This window comes from Nicotiana tabacum, chromosome 18 (assembly GCF_000715075.1).
Source record: "Nicotiana tabacum cultivar K326 chromosome 18, ASM71507v2, whole genome shotgun sequence".
NCBI classification, from domain to species: domain Eukaryota; kingdom Viridiplantae; phylum Streptophyta; class Magnoliopsida; order Solanales; family Solanaceae; genus Nicotiana; species Nicotiana tabacum.
The window spans coordinates 35,951,845-35,965,623 of NC_134097.1; the positions used below are offsets into that span (position 1 = coordinate 35,951,845).

A 13,779-nucleotide genomic window follows, 5' to 3' on the forward strand; every position below is an offset into this window, starting at 1 on the left:
ACAGGGTAAATTTATTATATAAAAAAGTAGGGTAAATGATAAAATAAAATTATTTAATAATAATGAAGGGTGAGATGAGAGAAAAAGACAAGATAAGGACGCAACCACACCAAATCAGTTGTTACATAAAGTAACACATTTTATCGTTACATAATGACGGATTTAACAATACGATACAATATAATATTTTAATAACAACCAAAACAAACATACAATACAATACAATACAATAGGTAACAATCCTCCAAACAAGCGGTAAAGAGTGCTTTTTCCAAAAACATTTTGTGACGTAAATTATAAAGCAGATACATTTATGATCGCAAAAAATGCTACATAGGCCATCTATTCCCGAAAGTTTCCATTTCAGTCCCTAATTTCCCAAAACGCCGCCCTGAATTTTCCCCAGAAGTTAAAGCCCTACCCAACTAGGGTTTTACTCTCACCAATTTCAATTTCAATTTCAATTTTCATAACTTGATAATGGAAGAAGCAAAGGAGAGAGAAAAGCTGACACTGGTGACCCGAAAATCCAGTTTCGGACTACCCACTTCTTGCCCCAATTGTTTGCCCGTTTATCTTTACCTCAAATTCTCCAAAACCCCATTTGATTTGGCTTTCAATCTCATTAACCCCGATTCTGGTACATCCTTTTTCCCTTTCTTCTTAATTATTAATGTTTTATTTTAATATGTTTTTATTTTGGCTATTATGTTAGTTTTTGGTACTACCTGGTACCTTAATCCCATTTTCAGTGATGCACTTTGACAGTTGAAGGAAGAAAAAAAGGACTTTTTTAACTTGTGGTATAAAATAAGATATATATATATATATATATATATATATATATATATATATATATATATATATATATATATATGACTATAAATCATCTTATGTGAAGTTTAAAATTAAATTACTTCTAAATATAGAAAGGTATAATTCTTTTTGGGACATACTGAGTTACCCTAGTGGAAGGTGTAGGTACCCTGTGGAATTAGTGGACCGGACACTACCATCGTTAAAAGAAATAGAAATATAGAGTAAAAAGAAAGGTGCATCGCCTAAATTGGGACACAGGGAGTAAGAATTACTTAACGCTAAGAAATTTTGAATATTATTTTGTAATTTGTCAAATTTTTATTGTCATTTTCTTGCACTAGATGGTCATGTGGCTACATTAGGATGCACAATAAGCAATGTAACTTGTAGTGCCAAATTCTGATTTGATGGGATTTAGATAATTAAGTAGAGTAGATCAAATTCATGGACAATTTGGCAGTAAGGTCAGCATAAGGTTGAGTTAGAGCTGCTAAATGTTCAGATCTGTGTTGTGTTTTTTTTGGTTCCTAGATGGTAAATTTACTGTGGTCTAGCTGCTCAACTCTCCATTTGAGTTGATTACTAGCTTGGAATAGGAGATCTCATGTTTCAAATGATTCAAATACTCTCTGATATTAGAAAAAAACTTACACATACCATTTGATGAGAATCTTGACTTAGAGAAGCTCCATGACTATCACAACTGTGGATGATTTTATATTTCTACAAAAAAGACAATTATGGATTCATTGGAATTCTCACATTTATTTGGAAGAAGATACTTGTTTCAGATGGTAAAGCCCCCACGCGGCATATTTTTTTTGAAATGAGGTCCTTAGTGACGCGACATAAAAACTCCTTATTCTTATTTCTTATTTAGTATTTCGAATTAATTCTTATTTCTATTTATTTTATTTTTTGTTGAATTTTATTTTACATAATAAACCTAAGCTAAAACCAAAATGAACTAAATGAAGCGAAGTTTATTGTTTTAACAAAACGGCTCTCCGGGGTCGTATTGATTGGTTGAAAGGCCTGAAAGAGAACGTTGTTTTCTTTTTTTTTGGTGGTGGTGGTGGTGGTGGGGTCCGTTGTAACAGATTCAAGGGATTACTGCACCCTTAAAAACAACATAACAACATTCCTTTGGAAACGAAAAAAAAAGAATCTATTCGAGGGGAAATGATAGATATTTTGTTCCACCATAGAAATTATTTGATTCTTGTCTTTCGAAAAATTTCAACAATATACCCAAACATTTGGCTGGCTGGCGAGGCAAAATGAACATTTCGTCCCTTTGTGCTTGTGATGAAGGGTTAAAGACATTTACCTCTACTTGAAACATGGAAGCAAAGGTTGAATTTTTCCTGATAAGTAGGTTGAGTCCACTATAGAAGATACAATGTGTGATTGATGATTGTTTCAAGATAAAAGAGCGCAGTCTTGGGGGATCAAAATAATTTGTAGCAGCTGTATGGTAAAGTTTGTTGATAAGTTTTGTAGTATGTTACTCTATCACCACAATATTTCGGTTATATACATACATATACATATAGTGTGTGTGTGTATATTACTGTCTTTAGAACAGGAATTCTTAAATTTCTCTCATCAAGAGTAACTCAAATGGGAATATTTTGTGTAGTTCTTTTACGGTTTTCTCAGGTTTCTTGATATTTTGAATCATTCACATGCCATATTTTTTCTTTTGGAACGTTGAGCATTCCTATAAGCTGATCGCATCTATTTTCTCCAGACCAAATACCTTATGTTGAATCTGGTACATACGTAGCCTACAACAATGAGAAGGGTGGAGTTATCCGCAGTTTAATCGAAGACAGTTTCGTTGATTTGGACTCCCAAGTCCGTGGTATACCTGAATGGGTATCAGCAAAGGCTATGGTTGATTCATGGCTTGCAGATGCCATTTTGTATGAACTATGGGTGGGTTCTGATGGAAGTTCTGCACACAAGATTTATTACTCAGATCTCCCATGGCCACTTGGAAAAATTTTGTACTTAAAGCAAGTTCATGTTGCAAAACAAATTCTTGGTATTACAAAAGATAATGCTGGAAGAAGAGAGGAAGAGGTAATATGTTTCTACTGGTATCTGGCTTTTCTCTTCCACTATTTTTTTTTTACTCGCACTGTTAGACCAAATCCCTGGAATGGATTGTCTATGTTTGTAATTGTTCTTATGTTTTGAGTTGGGTTAGACAGAGAAGGAGAAGGTGTAGTGCCCATTGAACTTTACACCTCTAGCTATAAATTAACGGTGACCTACCATTTAATCCTCGAAGAAAGGGATCAGATCTATGGATTTTTCTGCAATAGGAAACTATTAAGTCTCATAGAACTCCTGAGTAATGGAATGAAATAGGCCCAAATGGAGCGTGATGGAGAGAATTCATATAGCCCAAGCAAACTAGTTTGAAGTTGAAGTAGTAGTGTTGTTGTAGACAACTATGCAGTCTCTCGGTCGCTATGGTGAGGAGTCCAGCCAGTTTGATGAGATTCCGTTTTTGCTTAGTTTGTGATCTTTCTTGCAACTTTAATTTCACATATTGTTCAATATGGTGGTTGATTGAAAACTTTTGCTGGACAGATTTACAGGAATGCTAATGATGCCTTTAGTGCTTTATCAACTAGATTAGGGGAGCAAGCCTATTTCTTTGATAACAGGTTAGTCATTCAACAATAGTTCAGTTAACTAAGCAAATGAATCATTTTCTTTGCGTCACTATTACTGATCTTTGCAGTTATCTAACAGGTCAACAAGTTTGGATGCAGTTTTCCTCGGGCATGCACTTTTTACACTGTATGCATTACCAGTGAGTATGCTATGGCTTTATTTAACTGATTTTATTCAATGGCTTGTACTGTAATATATGGTAAATTTGGGAAGTAATGGTTTAGTTAATAATATTTATAACCACTACGTGGAGATGACTATTGGTTTTCTTTCACGGGAGATATCAAGTCAAACAGTCTATCATTTCAAACTCATCTTTGTGCCTGTGTCTACAGTATTGTGTAAGAAGGGAACAAGGCATAGAGATAAGGAAGGATGAGCAATCATGGGAACAATATTTCCTGTTTGATAAAACTGCTTTATTAAAAGAATGGTGTTGTTTTTGGCTGCTTTCCCAGTTTGCTTTGGTTGAGAGCTGCTTTGTTTGGAACAAACATGAAATATGTAAAAATTAGCTGCCTAGGCAAAAATATAAAAAGTTGGAGATGTTTAAACAAACATTTGGAATGTGCTAAAAGTTGGGGAGCGAGTTATAGACATATCATCGTCAATTAATGCAAAATAGGTAGGGTTAAGTTAGTCTAATTTCCTGGATATGGGAGAATCCCCACTCGAATTTCCTCGATCTGGGAGAGTTATCACTAAAAGGAGAGGTAAAATAATTTGGGTAAGTTCGTTAATTATTTGAGATAGAGGTAGTATATCGTTCGAGACTGGCAGCAGACATGTCTGTATCTCATCTCTTTTGAAAAGCACAGCAGCTTCTTTTTTAATAATTTTTTTTCTTTTTACTTACACCACCCTATTAATTTATAAGAGCAGTACAGAACATGCGAAATTTCACTTGTGGCACTTTCACTAATTACCTTTTAATTGTTGATATCTGCTGATAGGAAAATTCAGTGCTCCGAAGCAAGCTCTTGGAACATGATAATCTTGTAAGATACACTGAGAAGCATAAACTTGAATTGGTAGATTCTAGTGCATCATCATCTTCTGGCACACAATCCCCGAGTGATCCTTCATCAGTGCCAAGGCGTCCTTCACAATGGAGTGAGTCTAACTTTCTGATAGTAACCCATTATTCTGCTTTATATAAATTTTGGTTGGTTGTTTCATCTTGTTTTCGTAAGAAGTGCGCTAAAAAGTATGTTTTACCTAGAATGAGGGGCATAGTATATTAGTCAATTTCTTTTTATTTAGCTGTTGCTGGTTTTCTCTTTTTTTTTTTTTTGGAATTCTTTGTGATAGCCTGTTAGTTACATCTTTAATTTATATCCCCCTTTCTAAGTTTCTATTAGCGTAAAAAAGAATTCAACTCTCGAAGGCCTATGTTTCACTTTTTATTGTTTGTCAAACTCCTCACCTTACCTTGCATGTTAAAACCATGGTCGTTTTCATTTAGGGGTGTTGTTTGATTTGATGGATAAGCACATCCAATACTTGTGCAATACATGGTTTCTTCGATTAGTAGTGTAACTATGAACAAAATGGAACTTTGGCCGAAAAAAAGCACCAAATGCTAGCCCATGAGATGAGAATTGTTCAAGATCGTATAAGGAGGCAACAATCCATTCCCTCAACCAATGTGGGACACTTAACATCCCACCATGGTGAAGAATGGGCATTTGGAGCGTAGACAACATAACCCGAGAGCCCCATATTGAGAACCAAGAGTAGGATTAGTTTGGACAACATAATCGGAGAGCCCCACATTGAGAACCAAGAGTAGGATTAGTTTGACTCTGATTCCATGTAAAGAAAATGAATCTTGGCCTTGACTCAACTTAGAGTGCTAGCTCATGAGGTGAGTGTTTCCTAAAATATTATAAGGCAATAACCTATTTCTATCAACCAATGTGGGACTTTCAATAATAGCGTTTGGTTTTTGGTATTAAAATTTGCAAAAGTTATGTGTAATACTGGTAGGAATTCATGTATTATTTTATACAAGATAGAACGTTAAATAAGAATTCACATATTAACACTACCCGGAGAAGAGCATCTAAAGGGCAAAATGCTCTTAAATTGGCATTTTGCTACATAAGTACCATAATATTATTCATTGTATAACAATTTGTGCGTTATTATAGATCACAAACAATCTCCACATTAATTTCACCATGTAAACAATCTCTGTTATAATCTTTGCAACAACTAAATGTAAACTAAATGACCTGTATATTTGTAGTAACTTGTGGAAAAACATTTGTGTATCATTTAAAGTTAAACTTTTAAAAATGCATCATATCATATAGGTTATTGATATTGCTTTACAGAAGATGTTGCTAGTTTTCCTCGATATTTTGGTGAATCATAATTTTATTCCTCAACCTTCTTGATTTCTTGGTTTGGCAAAATACATAAGTTACCCCCTAAACTATGGACCAAATCCCCGTTATACACTTTCTGACCACGAAAATTGTTTTACACACAACCTTTTTAGAGTGTCTCTAGTACACACCTGTTTAGCCACGTGGCACGCGCGTGTTTTACACTTAGAAGAAGCGAGTGAATAATAAAAAAAGTTTGTTTCTAAAGCCTTTTTTGGAGCCCACGTGCATAGCCTTTTCATTTTCTCTTTTTTTTTTTTAAAATTACCTTGTTGCGGGCGAAGGGACATAGTATCCTACTAAGTCCACTGATCGGTGGATCTCCTGTTGGCGAAATCTCCATCCTTTTTTGGCTTCTCTTCAGATCTTTCGCCTTTGTTTCCACTTTCTTGCTTTATCAAACAGTTTCCAACTTAGGATTCTTCATCTTCTTCTTCTTCTACACACAATATTTAATCAGCTGCTTCTTCCTAATTCTCTACATCCGTATAATTTTTTTAGCTTTTAGCTTCATCCATGGCAGAAGCACCATTTAAACTGTTAGTTTTTAGATGGTAGTTTTGGTGTTCTTAGTCATGGGTTTTTCTTTTTGCAGCCGAATAGTTACACCTAAATCCACCCTCTGTCTCCAGACCCAAAAAATGGTCAACATCAGTGACTATTTTCTAGAAAATTATTAATTGGGTGGTTTGCTGGTCGGAGAAGATGTTGGCGAATCGGGCAGCCATAAAATCTTTTCTGGTTGGAGTTTTAGGTCTTGCTTTTTTGTGTTAGATCTGAATTTAAAGTAAAAAACTTGGGACTAATAGCCCGTTTGGCCAAGCTGCAAAAATCAACTTATTTTGAGAAGTGCTTTTTTTCAAAAGTACTTTTGGTGAGAAGCAATTTGTGTTGGCTAATTAGTTGGAAAAACACTTCTGAGCAGCAATTAGTGTTTGACCAAACTTTAAAAAACTGCTTCTAAGTGTATTTTTCTCAAAAGTGCTTCTCAAAAAAGTACTTTTGGAAAGAAACTACTTTTTTTCTGCTTCTCCAAAACTGCTTCTGCTTCTCCTCAAAAACACTTTTTTTCCTTCCAAAAGCTTGGCCAAACACCTAAGTTTTGGCCAAAAGTGCTTCTGGCAAAAAAAAAAAGCACTTTTGGCAAAAAAGAAGCTTGGCCAAACAGGCTATAAATCTATTTAGGCTCCTAATTTTTGGTTTGAAATTGGAAGGTTGTGGTTCTAGTATAGTCGGCGGCAATGGAGATGCGAGGGAGGACAAAAAGAGGAGAGAGAAAGGCTAAGGGTAATTGTAAGTATTTTATTTTTTAATAAAAAATAAGGACACGTGTAATGCTTCTATTGGTGCCTGGCATCACACATGTTTTGACAAATGGTCAAGAAAAAAGTGGTGTGTCTTTGATACACTCTCGAAAGGTTGAGTGTGTAATATGATTTTTGTGATAAGAAAGTGTGTAACAGGGATTTGGTCCATAGTTCAGGGGTTAACTTATGTATTTTGCCTATTGGTTTTGATAACACCGCACTTCTTTCAGTTTGTCGGAGAACACAATAAATATTATGTTGTGTATTTGGAAATCAAAGATTTTTTTTCTCGCTTAGATAGATTTCAAAAAGTATAGCAGAAGTATTTTAACTTCGTCCTAATACATCCATAGTCCGAATACATCTATAGATGCCTAAACTTGGCACAATATTTCATTCGGATAACTAATCTTTAGCTGTTACTTATTGAACACTTCGACTTGTTGGATTTTTGTCTATTAAATCCCAAGTGCTAGCATGGAGGATTGTGCATTTCGCACCTTAATTTTTGCCCGTAAAATGACTTCAGACCCATAAACGGAATTTTTTTGAGTTTCTTCTTAACTTCCTCGTCGACTCAACTTCCAATTTCTCCTCTGATACCACACCTCCCAAAAAAATGGAGAGAAAAAATGTAGTGTGTACAGAAGACTGGGGTTTTGATTTTTGGAAAATGGAGAAAAGCAATGGTTATTCTCGACACTAAAGATGAGGTGATGTGTGGATTATCGGCCGAGAAAAGTTGCTCGCCTATGCTGAGTTTGCTACGAAGGAAGAGGGAAAGTGACAACAATTCGATGCTCATGGTAAGCTGTTGATCTCAAGATAAGGGAATTTGAGACTATTGGAAGATCTTAATTCGGTAGATGGACGGTTTTGATTCGGGTGGCAGAGAATGTTAGTAAAATTTTGATAGCAAGACAAATAAGAGATTCTCAACCTCAATAAGAGAAGTGTATGAAAAGATGATTCTATTTTACAACTTGACTTGAACTGTATTGCTAGAGTGAGTTTTTGTTGGTGATGGATCATGTATCTAACTTAACGTACATGCATCCTCATTTAATTTTGGACTCCTCCTATTCCCAAAGTGCATGAATGAACTCAAAATAAATTTCATACATAAATAAATTTTGATATTTCAACACCCTCCTTAACCTTGTATCATCAGACCAAGAGACATCCGTAACTTTTGAAAAATATCAACCTTCGACAACTTGGTGGTAATATCTGCAACTTGTTCTTGTGATTCGACGAACTCAAGCTCCATCTCCTTTTTTGATATGTAGTCCCTATTAAAAGGATATTTCATATCAATGTGCCTACTTCTTTCATCAAAGAGTTCTTGGCTTGTTCAATAACTGCCTTGTTTTCAAAACAAGTTTTTGTTGCATCTTGTGGTTGGTGAAGTTCTTCCTAGTTCCAACAAGCTCCTTAGCAAGTTAAAGTAAAAACACAAAAAAAGCTGCTACATACTTGCTTCACTTGTTGACAAAGGTATAATTGCTTGTTGGTATTCCATGTAAATGCCAAATTTCCAAGAGAAAAACAAACCCGATAGTGCTTTTTTGGTCATAAACGTCACTAGTCCAGTCATTATAACAACAATCACCAAGCTTTAATTCCCTGGACGATGAGTAGAAGTTTATATAGTCAAGCGTACCTTTGATGTACCAAAGTTTTCTTTTAGCTACTTTCATTAAGAGGTAGTATGAGCTTTCACAAAATGCATCACAAGTCCAAAACCAAATGAATATCCGATTTTGTACAAGTCAAATACCTCAAGCTTCCAACAAAGATCTTGAAGAATGTTAGATTGATCTTGTCTCCATCTCAATTTATCTCCACAATCAATATGGGTGGTTACGCGCTTGTAATTCTCTATCTTGAATTTCTTTGAGAATCTCTTTTCCATACTCTTCTTTGAGAAATAAAAATGCCTTCATATGCAGCAAACTCGACATAGGCGAGCCACTTCTCATCGGTCCCTTTGCAAGCCTGTAAACTCTCGTGGAATGTGGAATTAAATTGTCCAAGCATGGGGATGGAGACAAAGACATTCTTCAAGAGCCTTTGTTAGAAGCTTGAGCTATTTGACTTGTACAAGATCGGATATTCCTTTTGGTGTCGGACTTGTGAGTCGTTTTATAGAAGCTCTTACTACCTCTCAGGTAGCTAAAGAATACTTCGGTACATCAAAGGTACTCTTGACTTTAGAATCTTTAGTGCTTGTTGGCTATTGTGATATTGATTGGGCTAGTGATGTTGATGATCTAAAAGTAATACCATGTTTATTTTTTTTTCCTTGAAAATTTCGCATTTACATGAAATTCCAAGAAGCAAGTGACTGTGACTTTGTTAACCCGTGAAACGTAGTATGTACCGGCTTCTTTTTGTGTTTGTATGCAATTTGGCTAAGGAGACGACGAAATTTGTGTTGATAACAAATTTCTATTGCATTGGCCAAGAACCCGAAATTTCTTTACAGGAGTAAGTACATTGATGTAAAATATTATTTCATTAGGGATTATATATTCAAGAAGGAGATGGAGTTTGAATTCGTGAATTCACAAAACCAAGTTATGGATAATTTCACAAAGTCGTTTAAGATTGATATTTTTCGAAGTTGTGTATAGGTGTGATGAATCAAGTTTAAGGGGGTATTGAAATATTGATATTTATTGATATATGACTTAAGTTTTTAGTTCATGGACTAGTTATTAATTAAATATTTTGGGAGATGCATGTAATAGTGGATTACTCTAGTCTCCAGAACTAATTGGTGAGTTCAGTGATGTAATTTGGGAATAAGAGATGTGTACGATTAAATGAAGATTCATGGACATTAGGCTAGATACATGATCAAGATTTCATATATTTCAATGTATTATAGCATTAATCAAGTTGTAAACTAGAATCGTCATTTTCTCCACTTCTTTTCTAGCAAGTTTGAGTGTGTCTTAGTTGTCTTGCCCTCCAAATTTTTCTTACAAGCGGTTTAGAAGAATAAGGATAGCCTGATGCACCAAGCTTCCGCTATGCGCGGGGTTTTGAGGAGGGTGGACCATATTGAGTCTTATGTACGCAATGTTACCTTGTATTTCGGTAAGACACTATTTTCGCGACTTGAACACGTGACCTCTTCGTCACATGAAAGCAACTTTTATCGTTGTGTCAAGGCTCCCTTTGTTGAGAAGAAGAAGAAAGAGGGAAAAAAAATGAAATAGCCATGTGTCCTTTTTTCTTTCTAATGAAACATGCCTTTGATTCATTTGATTTTTTTTCTACGTCACTAGCATTTAAACTTCGTGCATTTGGTTGTTCTTTTGATTGACGGTTAGTTAAGGATCAATTAGTTACAAGTCCGAGAAGTTGAAGTGTTTAATAGGTCACACTGCTTAAGATTAGGTGTCAGAATGAAATGTTGTTTCAAGTTTAAATGCCTATCAATGTATTAGCCTTTTAACTTACTAGTGCTCAAAGGGTTGAGATAGCTTTTCTAATAACTTATTTAACTTAGGGGTCAGTTTGTTTGTCGACAAAGTTATGTTGGGATTATAATGGCGGTGTTATAATATTGTGATTAATAGTTCCTAGATTATTTAATGCTATTGCTTTGTTTGGTTCATTGAATTAAAATTGGGCTATAAAATGTATAATTCAAAGCATATGTTTGGTTTGAAACTAGATAATTTTTTGGCAAAATACATAAAGAGACACTTAAAGTTTGCCCCAGATGTCTATCTCACACTCCAGCTTACCAGGTGACCATATAGACACTTTATATTGGTTTTAGTGTGTTAAGTAAACACGCGTGTCTGGAATGTATAATGGGTGAGACACAATCGCTCCTACGTGGTTAAGTGAACCACTCAGAATTTAACACGTAGACTACGCGTGGTTAAACAAAAAAAGTGATAAATTAAAGCGAAAAGGAAAAAGAAAATCCAAAAGTAGACCCCACCCAATTATTGACATGTGTAAATTTAAAATAAAAATTGTCACCTATAATTATATTTTAAAAATAAAAATAATTACAATAAAAAAGAAAAAAACTTTCTTCCTTCTAGTTTCCTCTTCCCTGTTCCTTCCCATCACCCCCCCCCCCACCACACACACACCTGCAACTCATTCGTCTACTTTCCCATTTAGTCTTTTTCTTCTTATTCTTAATCATATCAGTACTCCCTTCCCAGGTTCTTCTTCATCCTCTCCTCTCTCCTTTTTTTTTTCTTATTTTTTTCTGGCTAGGTAAATTGCCGGAGAAATTTTCCGATCAGCACTGTCGTTCCGGTCAAGCCTACTCTTGTTTCTTCCCCCTATGAAAACACTTTTCTGGTGTGGAGAAGACGACATCACTAGTTCTATAAGAGTGATTCAGCCAATTGAATAGTGATTTTTTTTGACTTTAGTAGTATAATTTAAGAATTAACAACCTGGGTACTGTTACACTATTACATTTAAAGGTTTTAATGGTGCTTTAACAATGGTATTCAAAATTGAGAAGGCAAAAATTTCATCGTGAAAATAAAGTGATTCTCTATCTGAGAATGCAACAATATGAAATTAGCTGAAGTGTAGGTTCAAAACTCAAAACAACTTCCAACTTCTAGCTTCTGTGTTTCTCTGCAGCATTCTTTTAATCATATATCCATTTTGTGGAAAGAAAAAAACGTACCGATGACAATGCAAAAAGAGCTTTTTGAGGGGTAATCTTGTCTTTTGGAAAGCTTTATCCAGGTATAAATAATCCTGGTATTATTATGCCACATTGGATGTGGGTAAATAATACCAAGATTTTGGAAATTTATACCGGTATCAGCTAATACCAATAACCAAACATTTGGTAAATTTTATCCCAAATTTTATACTAGACTGGAATCCTAATCCCGGTAACTAAACGGCACCTTAGTGTCGTTAAGTAACTTCTCCACTTGGTTTGTATGCCAATCAGTGACTGAAGATATCTTTGTACTTGTGCCCTTCATAATTCATATAATTTTAGATGTGCCCTTTTTGGTGAAGTATAATCATAAATGTCATTGATGAAACATTTGCCAAAGTTTTGATATTACATCTGGAGAACTACATGTCAATTCAACTTTATCATCAGTTGATATTGCATGATCTGCTTATAAGCTGATGGTTTTGTTTCTTCTCTTTCATTCATTTAGGTTCGAAACCCAAAAGCAAATCTAAGAGGGAAAAAACTGAGGAAGAGAAGAAGTTTCGTAGAAGAGCTAAATATTTTTTGGTCACTCAACTGGTTGCAGTTTTAGTTTTCCTCTCTCTCCTTGGAGGATCCGGTGATGCTGAAGTGGAGCTTGATGAAGACGACTATGAATGAGCAGTGGGCGCCTTGATTTTCATTTTTGAGTCCACTTAAGAGTAGTTTAGGCTCTTGATGCACGTTGAGCAACTTCCCTCATGTTATAGTCCGGAAAATTTTGGGAATTCTTCTCGGTGTATAAATCCATGATTTGTGGAATCACTGGAATAAATCTGAGCCTTTTCCTTTCATAAATCCTAGTCTGTCTTGCCCTCTTAAGAAAAATGGGGCAAGGGACAATTAGAAGAGATGATAATCACAGTTCGGGTGTTTGGTATGAACGAAAACATTTTCGGAAAATGTTTTCCAATTTTTCCATGTTTGGTTGTCATTTCAACAAAATGAGTATTTTCTTTTCATGATGTAGAAAAAGTATTTTCTTTTATTTCAATAAAATGATTACTTTATTTTCATGTTGTAGAAATAGTACTTTCTTTTTCAACCAAAAAAAAGAGTATTTTTTTTATAGTTATGGAGAATAGATTTCTAACGTTGTTTTGCTTAAAAAAGTAAAGCAACACATTAGTTCCTTTGGGTTTGTGTGGATTTTTAAAAGAATAATTAAATTGTTGAAGAAAATAGAGTTGTTGGGTATTTGGGGAGGGAGAGCAAGGAAACATAGGGACTTGAGAAAAGAGGGTGAGGAGAGTAGCATAAAAAAATATTTTCTACTCTTTAACTAAACACTAGAAAATATTTTCCGTTGAAAGTTTTCCATTCACCAATCAAACAAAAGAAAATAAGTGATAAAATCACTCATTTTCCGTGAAAATATTACAATGTGCTATGATTTTTTTCAGACATAAGTTTGATGGATATCGGAAAAAGGTTGAAGCATTCTTGCTTTTAAGGTGGTCTCTTTAGCAGAGCTGTTAGATAGTATCATAGGTGCAATATTTTGCTTCTCAAGTTTCTCCAAGAAGGTTTCTGCAAAACAGTTGTTGCAACTGTTGTTGAAGAAGTGTTTAAGGTGTTTTTCGGAGAATAGTTCTATGGATAATTTGAACCAGTAATGGCTGGTCGACTCAATTCTTAGTAACCAAAAGAAGTTTCTTGAAATTATTTGGATGATGTTACTTAAGGTTGTTCGCGTGTTGCCACGGCATTAATACGGCCTTGAAAGGGATGAGACACATTAAGTTTCCTCATTGCACAAGGAGTTGGTTTAAGTTTTAACCTTCAAGAGAATTTCAACCATAACTAGTTCTTATATTAAATCATAGTTCTTAACATTTGTTTA

General features: G+C 34.9%; 1 protein-coding gene across 1 annotated transcript; it reads left to right on the forward strand.

Annotated features, from left to right (window-relative positions):
- Positions 1-328: 328 nt before the first annotated feature.
- On the forward strand, positions 329-12,955 carry LOC107832440 (mitochondrial outer membrane import complex protein METAXIN). The gene is made up of 6 exons (XM_016660290.2): positions 329-640; positions 2,573-2,907; positions 3,424-3,500; positions 3,589-3,649; positions 4,464-4,623; positions 12,385-12,955. Exons 1-6 carry the CDS (start codon positions 481-483, stop codon positions 12,555-12,557), a joined length of 966 nt encoding a protein of 321 aa, XP_016515776.1. The 5' UTR covers positions 329-480; the 3' UTR covers positions 12,558-12,955.
- The last annotated feature ends 824 nt before the right edge of the window (positions 12,956-13,779 follow it).

Bases quoted from the DNA above. Each gene is read 5' to 3' on its own strand.
- LOC107832440 (XM_016660290.2), top strand. From the start codon at position 481: ATGGAAGAAGCAAAGGAGAGAGAAAAGCTGACACTGGTGACCCGAAAA. The intron at 3,501-3,588 runs GTTAGTCATTCA...GTTATCTAACAG, and splicing joins GCCTATTTCTTTGATAACAG to GTCAACAAGTTTGGATGCAG. The intron at 4,624-12,384 runs GTGAGTCTAACT...TCATTCATTTAG, and splicing joins AAGGCGTCCTTCACAATGGA to GTTCGAAACCCAAAAGCAAA.